The 18,792-nt window shown below is 40.9% G+C and overlaps 1 protein-coding gene across 1 annotated transcript in view; it reads left to right on the top strand.

Annotated features, from left to right (window-relative positions):
* Positions 1-18,792, top strand: part of FREM1 (FRAS1 related extracellular matrix 1) — a 1,066,140-nt gene that overhangs the window by 782,304 nt on the left and 265,044 nt on the right. The window contains exon 30 of the mRNA XM_044060374.1: positions 6,858-6,930. Within this exon, the coding sequence (XP_043916309.1) occupies positions 6,858-6,930 (73 nt within the window). The remainder of the gene's footprint in view (positions 1-6,857; positions 6,931-18,792) is intronic.

Below are 18,792 nucleotides of genomic sequence, written 5' to 3'. Positions count from 1 at the left end.
TTTCTGATAATATAAAATAATTTCAGATCCATGTGCCCCCCCTTATATAAGTCCATTAAAGTTTGTTCCACGTGACTAACTTATCATATTTTATAACTTTCTGTATTTTTTTACATCTTACCCATTCTTTTTTACTTGTTTCCATTAAATCACAATTAAAGTCCCCTGCAGTTGTAATTTTCTTGTTAACTACCGCAAAGTTTAATATTTGATGAAACTGATCATCTCTTTCCTTGCTGGTTATATATGCATAATACTATAATTGTATAAACATGTTCTTCATCTGACATCCATAACAGTTGGCCTTCACATCCTTACCAACATTACATCTGGTATTTTCAGTTTCTTAACACAACACAGCTACTCCAGAACAACCTTCACTTCCTATGTTTCATATTATATTTTCACCCACACATTTTCTGTTTGCAGTCTTTCTTCACTTGTCAGAAGTCTTGCATCCTCCAAAATAATAACATCCACATCACATTTAACACACCATTCCAGTATTCCTGTCTTTCTTGTAGGGTTATAATGCTGTTCACATTTGCTGAAAGTACTCAAACATTGTGTGCCCTGATATATTCACTAGTAATACGTTGTATTGCATTGAGATATTAGCTTCATTCTGAGAAAATCTGGATCACCGGTCACATATCACTAAGTAACAAAGCATTAAGGTAGGAAGAGGTCTTATCTGGAAGACATGCATGATAAAATCAGATAGACACATATCAAATGAGAAGTAATCAGTATATTCTTAACACAGACTGATTATTACTTTTCCTTTCTCTTAAAAGTGACGGAAGTGTTTGCTCTGGCATTTAGAGGAAATATTTTTAGATTTTAATTTTTCTTATTTTTACTCTTTTCGCTACTGAATATTCTTCTCTGTATATGTACAAATAATTCTTGATCCTCAGAATCAGATTTTCACTGACTAGGACTTTTACTTCTTCTTTCAGCTGCTCCCGTCAGGGATCACCACAGCAGATCAACTGTTTCCATTTCTTCCTGTCCTCTGCATCTTGCTCTGTCACACCAACCACCTGCATGTCCTCTCTCACCACATCCATAAACCTTACCTTAGGCCTTCCTCTTTTCCTGTTACCTGGCAGCTTCATCCTTAGCATCTTTTTCTCAATATACTCAGCATCCCTCCTCAGCATATGTCCAAACCAATGTAAACTCGCCTCTCTGGCTTTGTCTCCAAACCTTCCAACCTGGGCTGACCCTCTAATATACTTATTCCTAATCCTGTCCATCCTCGTCACACCCAGTGCAAATCTTACCATCTTCAACTCTGCCACGTCAAGCTCTGACTCCTGCCTTTTTGTCAATGCCACTGTCTCTAACCCATATAACATAGCTGGTCTCACTACCCTCTTGTAGACCTTCCCTGTCACTCTTACTGGAACTTGTCTGTCACAAATCACTCGACACTCTTCTCCACCCACTCCATCCTGCCTGTACTCTCTTCTTCACCTGTCTTCCACACTCACCATTACTCTGAAGTGTTGGTCCCAAGTATTTAAACTCATCCACCTTTGCCACGTCTAGTTCCTGCATCCTCACCATTCCTCTATCCTCCCTCTCATTCACACACATATACTGTCTTAGTCCTGCTGACCTTCATTCCTCTTCTCTCTAGAGCATATATCCACCTCTCCAGGGTCTCCTCCACCTGTTCCCTACTCTCACTACAGATCACAATGTCATCTGCAAACATCATAGTCCACGGGGACTCCTGTCTGATCTCATCTGTCAACCTGTCCATCACCATTGCAAATAAGAAAAGGCTCAGAGCTGATCCTTGATGTAATCCCACCTCCACCTTAAACGCATCCATCACTCCCACTGCAGACCTCACCACTGTCACACTACCCTTGTACATATCCTGTACCACTCTTACATACTTCTCTGACACTCCCGACTTCCTCATCCAATACCACAACTCCTCCCTAGGGACCCTGTCATATGCTTTCTCTAAATCCACAATGCAACTCCTTCTGACATTCTCTGTACTTCTCCATCAACACTCTCAAAGCAAACATTGCATCTGTAGTGCTCTTTCCTGGCATGAAACCATACTGCTGATCACTAATCATCACCTCCCTTCTTAACCTAGCTTCCACTACTCTTTCCCATAACTTCATGCTGTGACTGATCAATTTGATCCCTCTGTAGTTACTACAGCTCTGCACATCACCCTTATTCTTAAAAATCAGTACCAAAACACTTTTTCTCCATTCCTCAGGCATCCTCTCACTTTCCAAGATTTCATTAAACAATCTAGTTAAAAACTCCACTGCCATTTCAACTAAACACCTCCATGCTTCCACAGGTAAGTCATCTGGACCAACAGCCTTTCCGTTCTTCATAGCTATTCTTACTTCCTTCTTGCTAATCCACTGCACTTCATGATTCACTATCCGCACATCATCCAACCTTCTCTCCCTCTCATTCTCTCATCAGCCCCTCAAAGTACTCTTTCCATCTGCTCAACACACTCTCCTCACTTGTGAGTACGTTTCCCTCATTATCCTTTATCACTCTTACCTGCTGCACATCTTTACTAGCTCGGTCCCTCTATCTAGCCAATCAGTACAAGTCCTTTGCTCCCTCCTTAGTGTCCAACCTTTTATACAACTCGTCATACGCCTTATCCTTAGCCTTTGCCACCTCTCTCTTTGCCATGCACCTCATCTCCTTATACTCTTGTCTCCCTTCTTCAACTCTCTGACAATCCCACTTCTTCCTCACCAAACTCTTTCTCTGTATACTCTCCTGTACTTCTTCATTCCACCACCAGGTCTCCTTGTCCTCCTTCCTCTTTCCAGATGTCACACCAAGCACCTTTCTAGCCATCTCTCTTACTAGTTCTGTTGTAGTTACCCAGCTATTCGATAACTCTTCACTGCCACCCAGTGCCTGTCTTAACTCTTCCCTGAACATCACCTCACAATTACCATTTTTCAATTTCCACCATTTGATCTTTGGTGCTGCCCTCACACTCATCCTCCTCCTCTTCTTGATCACCAATGTCATCCTACAAACCACCATCCTATGCTGCCTAACTACACTTTCCTCTGCCACCACTTTACAGTCTCCAATCTCCTTCAGACTGGCCCTTCTACATAAGATATAATCCACCTGTGTGCAACTTCCTTCACTCTTGTATGTCACCCTATGCTCTTCCATCTTGTTAAAATACGTATTCAACACAGCCATGTCCATCCTTTTCGCAAAATCCACTACCATCTGACCTTCTGCATTCCTTTGCTTAACACCATACCTACCCATCACTTCCTCATCCCCTCTGTTCCCTTCACCAACATGCCCATTGAAATCTGCTCCAATCACCAGTCTCTGACCCTTGGGTACAGTCATCACCACTTCATCCAATTCACTCCAAAATTTTTCTTTCTCATCCATCGCACACCCAACTTGTGGAGCATATGCACTAACACATTCATCATTACACCATCAATTTCCAGCTTCATAAACATCACTCTATCCAACACTCTTTTCACCTCCAAAACACTCTTAGCATACTGTTCCTTCAGGATAATGCCTACGCCATTTCTCCTCCCATCCAACACCATGATAAAACAATTTTAACCCGCCTCCGATACACCTAGCCTTGCTCCCCTTCCATCTGGTCTCTTGCACACACAATATACTAACCTTCCTTTAGTCCATCATATCAGCTAGCTCTCTCCCTGTACCAGTCATACTGCCAACATTCAAGGTTCCGATCCTCACTATCACAGTCCTAGCCTTTACCTGCCTTCGGCCATGCCTTCCGCCTCTTCTCCAACTTCGGCCAACAGTAGCCCAATTTCTGCCAGCACCCTGTTGGCCAACAGTACTGGTGGCGGTCATTGTTAACCTGGGCCTCAACTGATCCGGTATGTATATGTGTACTTTTGTCTGCATGAATGATTTGGTAAAATTTTACGCCATCCGGGCTTGGGACTGGCACAAAGAAATGCACTGGCTTGGTGCATCCCCAGTGATTGGGTTTTCACTGACTAGGACTACAAAAAAAAATCTCAGTGTGAATCCCTTCTCCTGCTCTCTCTTCCTGCATGCAAACTCTTGCCTCCTTTTTCCCCTCCATGTTTTTTTTCTTCTTCTACAGTTTCTTCTTCATCTAGTTCACCCTCTCCTTCAGCCTCTTGTTGTCCTTCCTCATGCATGTTTTCTTCCCTTTCCCCATCATTTTCATTGTTTACTGTTTTTTTTTTTGACAGTGTATCCAAAAGTGTCCCTTTTTTACACAACCTACATTCAGGCACACACCTTCATGTTGTGTGTCCTTTCTCCCCACATTGGTTACATTTTGTCTTGTCAAAATCATTAATTCAATGAGAAAGATCCTCACAAAAGAAACATGATTTAGGCTAGCAGGCATATCTTAATGTCCCTCTATAGCCAATCACAAAAATAACACTTAGCAAATGTTTTATTATGTTTATTTCTCATTTCAAAACAGTTTCCAACTTCGACTCTCCACTCCATAAGATTCTCTTATTTCTAACTTTCACACTGTTATCAACAATTTTACACAAATCCTGGAGGCATTTTTCGCATCTTCTTCCTATTCACTGGTTTTAAACTGCAAAGTAATAGTTTTTAATATTAAAGTTATTACCAGAAAACAAATAATTGTTCAGTGCATAAATGTCCTCTGTTTTGTCCCATTTCTATATATTTTATCAGTCCCTTGGATTCAAATGTTGTCGTTACAAAAAGTCTCTGTCCCTATATATATAAAAGACCACATTTCAAGAGCTTTACAACCCAGAACAGTTACCAAATTGTCCCATACATAACAGCTGTCTGTTACAGTTGTTTTATTGTTGATCTTCTCTTCTTTGTAAAAACAGTTTTACTTAAATTTGCTGTTGACCTCCTTTTTTACCTGATGTCACTGCTGCATAAGTTTTGACTGCTGCATTCTATGCTGCCACACAACTGAACTCCTTCACAATTTGTTGCTGTTTTCCAGTTTTACTTTCTGTCACTACTGCTTCAGTTTTAATTGTCAAAAGTTTATTTCTAGATTTCTACAAGGCTATTGATAGTAGTAGCTGCAGGCTAGTAAACATTTCTTTTCTAACTGCCTAGTCTCTGTTGCTTGTAGATGATTCAGCAGTTATCATAAGGATAGAAGGTAACCTGTCCAATGAAACATTTTCACCTCTGCCTTCTATAAGTGGACTGTTGACAGAAGTCCATTTCCAGAAGATGAGAATGGTAGTTAGGACTATACAGGTGAGATACGCACTGACCACACATAGACTGGAAGGAAGCAGTGACGATGCACAACTAGTGGAGTCCAACTGGTCTGTCAGGCCCTTGGATCATCTAGAAAGAGTGCAGCAAATTATTATTTTCTGCTTAGGAATTGTCTGTCTTTCTGGAAAAAATGATGTACCTGGTCACAGATTGTTGTACATTAATGTGTCACTGCATGCGCTGTTCATGGAAATATTTCTTGTAAGATCTCTTTCTCCTGGACTAGTAATGTGAGACTATTGAGTCTCCCATTAAAAACACTAGTAAGGACTGTAACAAAGCAAAGTACTTACATGGGAAACTCTGTTGGTCAGTGTAGTCCTGCACCCAAGTGGAGAGCAACACAGAGGACTGTAGAAGACAGTTTCATTTTCAGAGCTCATTATTAAAAAGTTCATTGGTTCATAGGTTCATAGGTATGTACTAGGCTATCTGCCCAAAGGCATTTATAAGCCTAGTCGGAATGTGTTGGCTTTTGCTGCCCCCTTAGATTAGTTCCCTGTGCCTCTGTCCAGCAGAGCCATTGAAGTGATCCCTGGGGTATACTGTTTCCCATCCACTCGTCAAGGTTTCTCTTGAAGAGGGTTAGCAAGGAGCTCTGCCCAGTGTAGATTGGAATCTTGTTCCAGAGCATGGGAAGTATCTGGGACAGGAATCTATCCCTCCAGCACATCCTGTTTATTGTTGTGGTTAGGTTTAAATCCCTGGAGTGTGTGGATCTAGGGGATATGGTTTTCTTTAGGTGGAGCATGTCCATCAATTCTGGGTTGGACATGGCTTTGTATGTCAGGCAGAGATCACCTCTGAGTAGGCGGTATGCAACCGAGTACAGCTGGAGTTTCTTCAGTCAAGCTGCATAGGGCATCTGCTTGAGGCCAGTGATCCCCTTGATGAGGTACTTCTGTGGTCTTTCCAGTTGTTTTAGGTGTCTTGTAAGGTATATCCCAAATGGGGCATTGTACTCTATTATGGGTCTGATCAGTGATGCATAGAGAAGCCCAATGACCTCTTTCGATCTGGATGCAAACCCTTTTGTGATTAGGTGGACCACAAAGAAGGATTTTCTAACCACTTTGGCAATGTGATTATTAAAGGAGAGGTTATTATCTACTTGGGTCCCCAGATCCCTTATAGGTTCATAGGTTTGGCAATGTATTATTGCCTCCAAAGAACTGCAATCAGCCTTCACTTCTGACAAGAGACACAGTCACATAAAAGTGCTACTTTTATGTAAGAGTGATCCAATGTAGCTCCCATGAGTATATTTTCAGGCAGAAACCACCTTTATAGATGAGTATTTTTTTAGTAAGAAAAAATAGTCATTATGCCATGTATTTATCCTGATATATTCACTAATAATGGGTTGATATTAGCTTCATTCAGAGGACATCTGGATCACTGGTCACGTATCACTAAGTAACAAAGATTAAAATAGGAAACAAAAGGTTATATTTGGAAGACATGCATGGTAACATGAGGTAGATACATATCAGATGAGATGCAATCAATAGTCTACTCTTAACATGGGCTGCTTACTAATTTTCTTTCTCTTATAGGTGACAGAAGTGTCTGCTTTGGCTGGAAAGGACTTCATTTTGTGTCCCGCAAACTTAATTCAATTTGATCCAGGTATATATACTACAGTGACACAGATGTCTTAGGATTTTTAAGTAAAATATTTGAAGGAAAGCCATTAAAGTCTGTTGTATTAATTATTTTTTTCTATCACTGCCAGCTACACAGAGAAACCAAAACAAATTGATGGCGTCTCCACACAGTTTTGTAATTAAGACAAAATAAGCTTGCACATTAAGGCTGCAAACGCTTAACTGAATTCATTGAGAATGAACATTGTTGACAGCAATGTTGATTGCATTCATTGTTACGCATGTGGTTTTATTGGTAGATGCAGTCCATGTAAGCGTAAGTGCACGACTGCATGTAAAGGAAATGAACATTTACTAATCTCTTTTATTATGCTTACTCCTCTTATGTCCTCCTGACTGCCAACCATTTTGTCTACTAACAGCTTATTGAAGCTTTCTCCCCTAACTCTTTTTATGGACTATAGACTATTGTAGTCTATTATCATAGACCACAAACTGTTTTCTTAAAACTACAGTTAATATGATTTCACATTATGTATTGTATTACTCTCTTTCCTTTTCATTTATAAATATGTATTGCATTTCTTTATGTTTGACCTTGGAATTTTTTTTCAGTTTGGAAATATATTTTTTACTTTCTACCACATATGGAGGAAATATTAATGGACTTCTGATTTCTCAGACTGTCTAATCAATAAAAAAAGGTCTGCTGTCATGGTTGTGAACTTTCCCACTGTCTCTGTTTCTGGCGTGGTGGATATGGACATCCTGAGACAATGTAGAAATTGCCTGATGTTTACTAACAATCAGTTAATTCTCAAACAGACTGATATGGTATATGAGAGATTTATTTACACAATGTCAATGGAGGCAAAGCTCTCACATAAAAGTACTCCTAATGTCAATAAGGTTGTCAGTAGTGCACACGCTGTACCCATCACACACAGTTCAAAGTAGACGTAAAGACCCACATATGCTGAGGCACTTAAATGTAACCTTCCTAAACCACAAAGACTGCCTAGATAAAGTACACATAACAAATACCCTCAGCAGCCCCAAATGCACTCTTTCAAAACAACACCCACATCAACACATATAGCCACATCTCATGGAGCCTGTACGTCTAAGTCCATATGGCAAACCCACCAAATAATCCAACATTCTGACCATTGGAGACTCCATTGTGAGACACACTGATGTCCCCTTCACCAGGCTGAGTAAGGGGAATGTCACAGTCAGTTGCTTGTCAGGGGTCAGGATCCTCCATATTACGCACATAGTCAGGTCACTGGACCACAAGTACCAGTATGAGTCAGTCATACTCTATGTAGGAGTAAACTACCTGAGACGTACCTCCCTAGACTATATGACGAGTGACATCATGGAGCTCTTGGAATATGTGTCCCAGGCTGGTATTAGCCTAGCATTGAGCAGCATTTTACCTTCTCCAAGGATGATGCCACAATACAAACAAAAGATGACTGACTTTAAAAATTGGCTTAGTTTCCAATGTTATTCTAAGGGGGTGCAATATTTGTCAGCATGGAAGGAGATGGTCAAAGACCACACTGCTTTGCTAGTGATGGTCTGCACTTCTCTCCTCTAGGCTTTCGAATACTAGCTAAAACATAGTCCTCCCTCATAGTGCCTTTTTAAGGCAATGCCAAATTGAAAGTACTTCAGACATAGCAAATAAAAACCAAGAAAATCTAAAGGTTTTACTGCTCAGTCATAGAAGTCTAATGAAAAACTCCACTCACTAGAAACTGTCTTCACCCTAGAGAATGCTGCTCTCTGTGTGGTCACTCAGACATGGTTTAAAGCCACCGAGAATATACCAGCCATGCAAGGTTATAATGCATTCCACACATTTAGACTAGCTACTACACAGACAGAGACTAAAGGAAGAGGTGTCTCAATTTACACCAAAAGTAAATACACAGCAATGCACTTGAGGTTCTCCATGTTCACATATCGATAGGCAAAATCCAATACCACTTCCTTGCAAGCTATAGGTCCACCTCTATGACCCAGGAAACCTATGTCATATTCTCTCTCTCTCTTTTGGCTTTTCCCAGTTAGGGGTTGCCACAGCAGATCACCTTGCCTGCTCATGATTTGCAGTCGAGTTTTACGGTGTCGAGTTGCCAGCCCAGCGCCCAACCTTCCACGGAAGGCACACACACACTCACTCACGCCTAGGGCCAATTTTAGCCTGTCCAATCCACTTGCAGCATGTCTTTGGGGATGTGGGAGGAAACCGGAGCACCCAGAGGAAACCCACATGACCGCAGGGAGGACATGCAGACTCCGCACAAAAGACACCCCAGCCGAAGATCGAACCGGAGAGCCTCTTGCTGTGAGGTGACAACATTAACCATTGAGGAAACACAATGTCATATATTTAAACTTATTGAAAACACTCACCATCGAACCCAATACCATATTCATGGGTGAATTTAATTACCCCAGTATTAACTGGGAATCATACGACACCAAACTTACAGTCAAAGAGATTCCTGGATATTGTAAACACAGATTCCCTGGACCAAACTGTCAATATACCAACCAGGGGTGCAACTATACTGGATCTGGTCCTCATTAATATGGGAGAGTGCTGCACACCCCTAGTTTAATGTCTTCTTTGGTAAGGTCAGACCACAAAGTCTCCTTTGAAGTAAAAATAAAACCTGGAAACCCAGCTAACATGGAATATTCAGGAAATACTCTATGGATAACTTGCTACTATAAGCAATTAGTGATTGTCAGTAAACCCACCAAAAACTTAGTATGCTTCAGGAACAATCCCTTCCTCTCACCCCATACAAGACATACTCTCACCTCAACTTACCTCCTTCCCTCCCTAATGTACGGTGCTACCCTGCTAACTAACCTTTCGACCTCCATCACTTCCAAGTTAGAAAACTTACAAAATTTCCAAATTTGCCACTAACGCTACTACTCCTCCCGTCACTGTGTTGCCCCCCCCTCTAAATTGGCTAGAACTACCAAACTATCTGGATTACATCCAACTGATCACAGCTCATAGACTACTCTTCAACCCTACTAAATGCCCTGCTCTCTCAAATATCCTTCCCCCCTACCTTCCAAACAGAAGTCTCAGATCTGAAAATCAAAACTTAATTAGTGTTCATAAACCTAACCGCTCAGCCAGGCAACTACTCCTCTCTTTTTCATTAGCCAAAAAATGGAATTCTATTCCCCCTACTCTAAGGACAATGCAGAGCGTGGAAAGGTATAAAATACATCTTCATTCCTACCTGTCCTCTAAATGGAAATGTACCTGTATCTTTCCAACCTAACCCCTCCCTTACTTTCTCATACCTCCCTTCCAGCCCTACAATCTCCTTCTATTACCAAGCTACACGTCATCTATTTTACACTATCATTGTTCAACATATAAGAACTGATACTGCCCACAGACAAATACCTATCTAAATAGCAACCATTCTTCATCTTGGAATGTTTGGTGTGTTCCATTAGGTTATTATAAACATGTTTTCAAACTTATTATTGTTCGCTACATGATATTTTTGATTGACATTCTTGTTACTACTGTAAATATTTTTCTTTGTATTTGCATTTGTGTTAGTATTTTGCATTTGTAGCTTTACTTGTATTTTGTACTGTGGAGCTTTTCTCCCCGGGCCTGCACTGAAAATGGGCTGTCTGGGCCCAGTGAAATTCCCCGGTCATCAAACTGGAAATAAATAAGCAATATTAAGTGATAACCTGGCAAAATGTCAAGCCCTCACAAACCCTGAGAACACGGTTGCCTATGTGGAACTGTTCACAGAGACTGTATAACAGAGTGTGTGTATATATCTTTAAGAGGCATTTCCAGATGTAGGCAAGTACATATAAATAGTGAACATGTGTAGGCAGCGGTGCCATTTTGAAAGAACAGCCAGAGTGTTAGCATGTATGAGTATGGTACTCAGTCTGTTTATAAGTTTATTTAAGTTTAAGTTACAAAGCCTCATTCCTGATGTGTTTATGTGTAATAAAGCTGCTTGAACTGAACTCACAACTGCTTGTCTGTTTTATCCTGACTAGACAAGCGACAGAAACCCTATACAAGCATAATAGCTGCATAGATGCAGCTGTACCCACCAGAAAGAAGTACAGACCTAACTCAAAGAATAAAACAACCCTAGTAGAATCACAACATACGCTGTATAAGAGAAGGAATAAAATCATGACTAAAAATTAACGAGGTGCAGCACCCAGCAGGATAAAAGCACTCTCATCAAACTAAACAAACAACTCAGAGGGCAAATAAAGTCTACCAAAGCCAAATTTGATATAGATTTTGCCTCCCAGGCCAAGGACAACCATAAGGCATTCTTTAGCTATGTCCGTAACCTCAAAGGCAATACACAGTTGTGTGCAGAGCTCCTAGTTAATGGAGCCACCTATACTGAACCTGAAGATATGGCAAACCTACTGGCTTACAAATTCAGCTCCAACTTTACCCCCTCTCTCCCTCTCAAGCTTCCATCAGGAAATACCATCAAATATAACTGTCCCCTGCTATCACCAGGGAACAGGCCTTAATGCTGCCTCTCTAAGGCCAACAGCACTGCATAGGTAATATCCCAGGATGCCTTCTAAATAGCATGAAACATAACCTGTCAGGCCTCTGGAATTGTTATTTAACTGTAGCCTCTGAACAGTCTTTGTGCCTTATGAATGGAGAACAGCAACACTCATCCTTATGCACAAAGGTGGTCCATCTACATACCCTGGAAACCACAGACCCATAAGTCTCACTAATCTCATATGCAAAACCAGACAAAGAATTATCAAGAAAATGATCAATAATGGCACAGGAAACCTCCAGACAATAGAGCTAACCCAATTTGGTTTCAAGGACAGGTCATGCCTACTCAGCCTCATCGAACAGCAGATTTTAAGTAGGGCAAAGAAGCAGCTGGTCAGCCAAGTGACCACAAAAATAAATAAATAACATTTAAAACCTGCCAGCTCCCCACACCTCCCCTAATCTACAATGAGGAAAAGGACAAATTCCAGACGGTGGCCAACCGGTGGTTTGCCCTAGTTAAAATTTGCCGTTCGATGAAGAGCGGCTTCACTAAATAGGTCTTCGACGAATGACTATTCACTGAATAGCCATTCAATGAAATAATATAGTATACATACATATATATGAATATATAGCTAGATATAGATATATAAACACACTGCATTTTTTTTCTGTTAAAAATTAACTTTTGTGGAGTAGTAGTGTTTATTGGTAATTGCTACTTGGATCCCCTGGGAAAGAGGCACCATTTTCAGCCTGACCATGGAAAAGACTAGTGGTCTCATGGTCAGTACTTCTTTCAGCCCCAAAAAGCAAATAAATAAGCACACAGACTTTGCTACAACAGCAGACTAGCAGTTTGCCTCAGCTGCAGGTGAGTGAATCTGCTGTGGCCATTTGTTGTACCTCAGACCAGTTATCTTTTACCCCGGTTCCCTCTACTGTAGCACTTACAGCCGCTATTGACCAGAGATTATTCAAGTCTTCTGTGGCTGTTGGGAACCTTTCAATCAGCAAGTAAGTTCTACTCTTGTCAGTCATAGGAGTGGGAATAGGGTAGGTTTTCCTGTTGTATCAGAATGCTGTGCCCACCTCTGGGAAAGTGTCTGCTGCCATTAGTAACATGGTCGGGCCCATTTTTTTTCTATCAAAAAGAAGCAAAAAAGACAAGCATGCATATACTCTTCTACAAATTTCTTTGGAAAGCATTAGTTTACTGAGCCTGTCTCAGGTTTAATTCAGGCAATTGATACTTCCTGTAAAGTAGTTTCTGGCTAAAGAAAAAAGGATTCCTCTTTTCCTGAAGAGATTTAAGATTCTGAATCTGAACAGGAAGATTCAGGGATGGATACAGGAATGTCCTTACATTCATTGCTGCAGTATTCATTATGTATGGGATTCTCTGCCATGGAAGCCCGACGTCCGGCCAGTCTACCAAAGCCAACCTTTGCTTTAAGGTATGCTGAATGTCACCCTAACACTCCTCGCACAGCATAGAGCAAAAAGATGATGTTCCTGCATACCATCCACAGAACTTCTTATCTGCCAGTCCAAACTCTGTTTCTAACCATTAGTCTGTTTGCCTACGTCAGTTTTCTGCCATTTTTACTGCATTTTAGAACTCTGGTGATTACTCCTGTTTATTGAAGTCCTCAGTGTTGCAGATAAGTACCCAGTTGCAGTTTTATTCTTTTTCTTGAATTTTTTGTACTGTTTGTGGTTAATGTCATTCAGGTAAGGTAAATGCCATTGTGGGAGACAGATTCTTCATAAAGACCGCCATGATATGTGCCTTTCTTGTCTTGGAGCTTCTCACAATCATATGTCCTGGGGGAACAAGATCTCACCTTCTTTGCCAGTTGGCACTTCTGGTATGGGATCTGGCTGTCAAGTGACCCTTCAGGCAGTGTATATCACTTCAGATCAGAACTTTGTGGCAGACACTCTGAGTAGGTCTTTCACTCAATCCCATGAATGGATGCTTCACAGAGATGTGTTTCTGGACATTGTTCACCAGTGAGTTACTCCTCAAGTAGATCTCTTTGCCTCCCCTCTGAACAATCAACTTCCTCTGTTTTTTTGTCAGAATCCCAGGACCTCTGGTGTGGAAGGTGGACACCCTCTCATTTTCGTGGAAGGGGATGTTTCTTTACGCATTCCCTCCCCTTCCTCTCCTTCCAAAAGTCCTGTTCAAGATTCAACAGGATGCTCCGAAAATCTTGTTAGTGACTCCCTTTTGGTTATGACAGTACTGATTCCGTCTTCTTCTGCATCTAGCCAAGGGCAATCATCACAAGTTAATTCAGAGGGTGGATTTACACACACAAGACAAGGGATCTCTCATCCATCCCCACCTGCCCATGCTTCAGCTGAACTGTGGGTGACAGGGTTTTGATTCCTCATAGACACCTTCTTTTCTGAGGACGTGCTGCAGGTCCTGCAGGAGGCCATGAAACCTACTACTAGGAAATCATACTTTTCTAAATGAAAGAGGTTTTCTATTTGGTGTCTCTCTCTCTCTCTCATAACCTGGCCCACTTACTGTGGATGTTCCTTTGGTTCTTTCTTATTTCCATGAGTTGCTCAATGCTGGTTTGGCCTATTCTTCTGTTAAGGCCCACTTATCAGCTCTTTTTGCTTATCTGCCTTAAACTCCTCCTTTAGCTTCTAGACTTGAGGCTAAGTAATTTCTTAAAGGCATCCTTAATATTAGACCTCCCAGAAAGCGTGTTCCTCCTCCCTGAGATCTTAATTTTGTTCTGGAGAAATTGACTCAGGCTCCTTTTGAGCCTGCTGTTTCAGCTTCCTTGCAATATTGTTCTTGGAAGGCAGTTTCTGATTCTCCTTGTAGGGGTTTCTCTTTCTCTAAAACTATTGCTTGAATGGGTTACCACTTGAACTGTCAGGACCAGCAAGAGGTGATTCCCAAAACGTGGAGACTAAATGGCCGAACTATTGAATGTATATATGCTAAGTCTGAGATGCCATTTCTTAGAATATTCACTTTTTCTCTAAGGCATGGCAATCTTGCAGAGGTATATTTAGATCTGCAGGGTGTGGGGGGCCTGCGCAACACATGGAGAGGTGCAGTGGGCTTGCCCCCTCCAGAAAGAAGTTTTATGAAGAAGAACGATTCTCCAGGCTTTCTGTAATTGTTTTTCAGCTTTTCAGCACTCAGCATTTCGAATGCTGACATTTCAATAGGGAGCAGCTAGAATGTGATAGTGTTTTCAGTGGGAGAACACTGAACTTTCTCTGGTCCTCAGAAAATGCTATGAGTTGTTACAGAAGGGTATTCCAGAACCTACACCCCTTCCTCCTCTTCAATTTTCCTGACAGTCAGTCAGCTGCCCCTAAAATGGCAGATAAGATGTATAAAGTTCCTCAGTCTTTTCAATTTTTTACTCTATTCCCAAACCTGACCCAGCAGCTATAGCTTTAGCTGATACCACTGCTGCTAAGCACTTAGTTAATTCCAGTGTTTCTATTTTTGATAAGCATGGGAAAATTATTCATAGGTATGGGGAAAAAAGTGTAAACTTCTGCAACTCTGATTTTCAGAATTTTGAACTATCAGGCTCATATGTTAAAGTTTTTTCTGACAAATTGTAAAATTATGAGGAATGATTCATCTGCAGTTTCTTCTGAGAAAAAAATAGCCTTTAAATAAATAAGTTTCTTCTATTGCTCAGATCACTACTCATTGTTTGTAGTGTGTGTACGATTGTGTTGATACTTCTTCCAGGGCTATAGCCACTGGTACTGTTTCGAGGAGTTTTGTATGGTGCATTCTCTGAACCCCTCAGATGATGTTAAAAATAGGATTTTAAATTTTCCCTTGGATAAAGATTTAGTGTCTGGCCCCTCTGCTGCAGAGATGATCAAAAACTGTGATGAAAGGGGCAAAGCTGATCCAGGGAATCTCTATGATTTTTGAGTCCTCCTTTTCCAGATTGTCCAAGGGACTTTTATATCCTCATCCAGTTTGGGCAAAAAAACAGAATAGTCTCAGCAGAATTCAGGTAAAGAAGCATTTAAGAAGAAATGGCAAAAGAAGTCTCAAACCTCCTAAAACAAATGACAGCCCCAGAAGTCCGAATGACTGTTCAAGAGACCTTGTGAGCCTCTCCTACCCTGGCCTTTTTTTTTTTCAGAAAGTCTGAATTTCCATGTTTCTCTTTGGCAGCAAATCATTTCAGACAAATGTGTTCTGAAAATCATTCATCGGGATTACAGATGGCAGTGGGAGGATATTCCTCCTTTCTGGGGGGGGGGGCATCCTCAACATGCAGATCAGATTCTTTTATTTCTACCTGCTCATTCTTCATCACGTGCTGTCCAAAGAAGTATTAGAACCACCTGGTAAGGAAGGGTTGCTATTCAATGATGTTCCTGTTGCCAAAGAAAGAAAATGCTTGGAGACTAGTTCTAGATCTTTCCTTACTAAACCTTTTTGTTACAGTGCCGAAATTCAAAATGTATTTGCTTCACAACTTGTTACATCTTGTTCCACTTTCAGGTTTCCTGGTAACACTACACTGAACAGATGATTATCACATCCCTACTCATCCAGACTTCAGACTTTTTTTAAGGTTTTGTGTGTGTGAATCATATTAATAGTTCTCTGCCTTACCCTTTGGACTATTCACTGCACCAAGAGTGTTCACAAAGTATCTAGCTCCAGTTGTAGCTCATTGCAGGCTGCAGAGTATCCACATTTTTCCATAGTTAGATGACTTACTTATCTTTGCAGAATCTTTTTTCAAAGTGTCAGGAGTCTCTCTCTATCTCTCTCTATCTCTCTCTATCTCTCTCTCTCTCTCTCTCTCGCTCTCTTGCTCTCTCGGGTAAGATATCCCTTACACAAGGTGGGACTCCAAGAGAACATTCAAGTCTTTCTTGACTCTCTCATGCAGGATTCCATTCTTGGGATGTCAACTAGACAGCTCATTTCAAACAGCTTGTCTTCCGCAGAAAAAAAACAGATCTTTATTTAAAACAATTTCTAACATTTTCCAGTCAGACTTTGGTCACTGCAAGGAAATACCTTAGGATTTTGGGTTTCATGGCATCTTTGATTCTTGTGATATCCCTGCCAAGGTTCAGATGAGAAAGATACAGTGGTATGTGAAATCTCTTTGGTCCCATCATCAACACCCTTAATTTTTTTCAAATACCAGTGATGGGGTTTGTCAGAAGAAAATCTTTAGGTAGAGACAACAAGATCCTTAAATGCAGGTGTCCCCTTCTCCATCCCTGCTCCAAAGCAATCAGTCACCCTTAGACACTTCAGACTTTGCTTAGGGAGCAGTTTCAGGAGGGTTACAAGTGCAGGGGGTGTGGGAAATGAAAGACAAACAAGTACGTAAATATCAAGGAAATGCTTGCCCTAATCATGGCAGTCAACTCTCTAAACCATCTTTGGTCCCCAGGATCTCTTTAAGTGGTTACAGACAATACCACAGTTATGTGGTACATCAACAAGCAAGGGGCATTCGGGTCATACCCCTTTGACGAATAGCCACAAGTCAGAGCAAAATTGTGTGGTAAACAAGCTGATCAGGACTATGGTAGACCCTCACTAATGGAAACTAGATTGGGGGTCTTCCAAGATTTGATCTATCTGTGTGGATTTCCTCAAGTAGATCTCTTTGCCTCTTTTCAGAACAATCAAGTGGGAAGATTTTGTTCCAGGATTCTGTAGAAGAAGGCCTGGAGACAGATGCCTTTTCTTTTCCTTGTAGTGAAGTATTCCTGTATGCTGTTTCATCCTTTCCACTAATACCCAGGGTACTTATGAAGATTCAGAAGAAATCCACATAAGATCACTGTGATGACTCCCTTCTGGCCCAGGCAACCATGGTTCTTCCTTTTCTTTGGATGTGTCAAGGGGCAATTACCACAAGTTTCCTCACAGAATGAATCTAATCACACAAAACAGGGGTGTTTGATACACCCTGACATGATTCATCTTCATATGACTGCTGGATGCAGGATCTTAATTCCTTTCAGGTACCTGTTTAATGAGGACGTCCAGCAGGTACTAATGGAGGCAAGAAAGCCTGCTAAAAGAAAATCATATATAAGCAAATGGAAAAGGTTTTCTAGTTGGTGCCAACAACATAACCAGCACCCATTCAGAGCTACTTGTTGTCTGGTTTTACAACTGTTGTACAAAATTTGTTTGAATTAGTATTATATGGCTTTTCTTATTCCTCTATCAAGGTTCATCTAGCTGCCATTTTAGCTTGGCTGCCCATAGATCCTCCTCTGTCAATGCAGTCTTATGTCAAAATGTTCTTGAAATAAGTTTTGCATAAGATGACTCCAAGAAAACTGATGACCCCTCCTCAGGATCATAATTTTGAGTTAAAGAAGCTAACACTTGTTCCATTTGAACCAGCTAATTTGGCTGACTTGAAGTTCTTACCATGGAAAACAGTTTTACTGATTGCTCTGACCTCTGGAAGAAGGGTATCTTTGTTGCAAGCTCTTATGGTGAGTCAACCTTATCTCATTTTCCATAGGGACAGGGTAAGGACTAGTCCCTCCTTTATGCCTAAAGTATATCAGATTTTATTTTAAGCCAAACTGTTCCTCTACCCATTTTCTTCCCTGAACCTAAAATGAGAGAAAAAAAGGATACTACATAGACAAACTCAAGTACTATATTGACAGAAATTAAAATCTTCAGATCTTCAGATCAACTGCTCATTTCTTGTGAAGGTAAGAAGAAGGGACAACCTATGTCAAAACAGACCATTTCCAAATGGCTGTCTTAGGTTATTTTCTTTTGTTATACTCACCAAAACAATACTATACTGGGCAGAATAAAGGCCCATTCTGTGAGGGCCTTGGCTTCATCTATGGCTTTTTGGAAAGGATTGGATTCTATAAGTATTATAGAAGATGCTACTTGGTCCTCTGTACTTAATTTTACAAAGCACTGTAAGCTTGATTCCTTCTGTAGGTCCTTATCAAGCTTTGCTAGGACCATTGTTTAGTTGTTATTGAACTTGTCTCCTTCCATAACCCAAATATAGATAGCTAAAGTAACCAACCCATGTAAATAAGTGTACTGCAGCAGTGATCTATGTAATGAAGACAGTAGAGTTATATAAGTTGAACTTAAAATAACAGCAGATGCTTGAATTGATCACTGCTGCAGTAGCCTCTCCCTTCCTCCATCCCACTTGTTTTTGGTGAGTTTTTTATGTCAGGGTGCAGATATTTATTTTTTGCTGATCCTTGCATTTTTCTTTCAGGGCTCATCCTCCCCCTCTCTGTTGGCAGGAAAGCTCTGTAGGGCTTCATGCC

Source organism: Protopterus annectens, chromosome 2.part0 (assembly GCF_019279795.1).
Source record: "Protopterus annectens isolate FY-2018-M chromosome 2.part0, PAN1.0, whole genome shotgun sequence".
In the NCBI taxonomy this organism is placed as follows: domain Eukaryota; kingdom Metazoa; phylum Chordata; order Ceratodontiformes; family Protopteridae; genus Protopterus; species Protopterus annectens.
The sequence above is the reverse complement of the archived record's forward strand: the minus strand, read 5'-3'. Positions and strand labels throughout refer to the sequence as shown.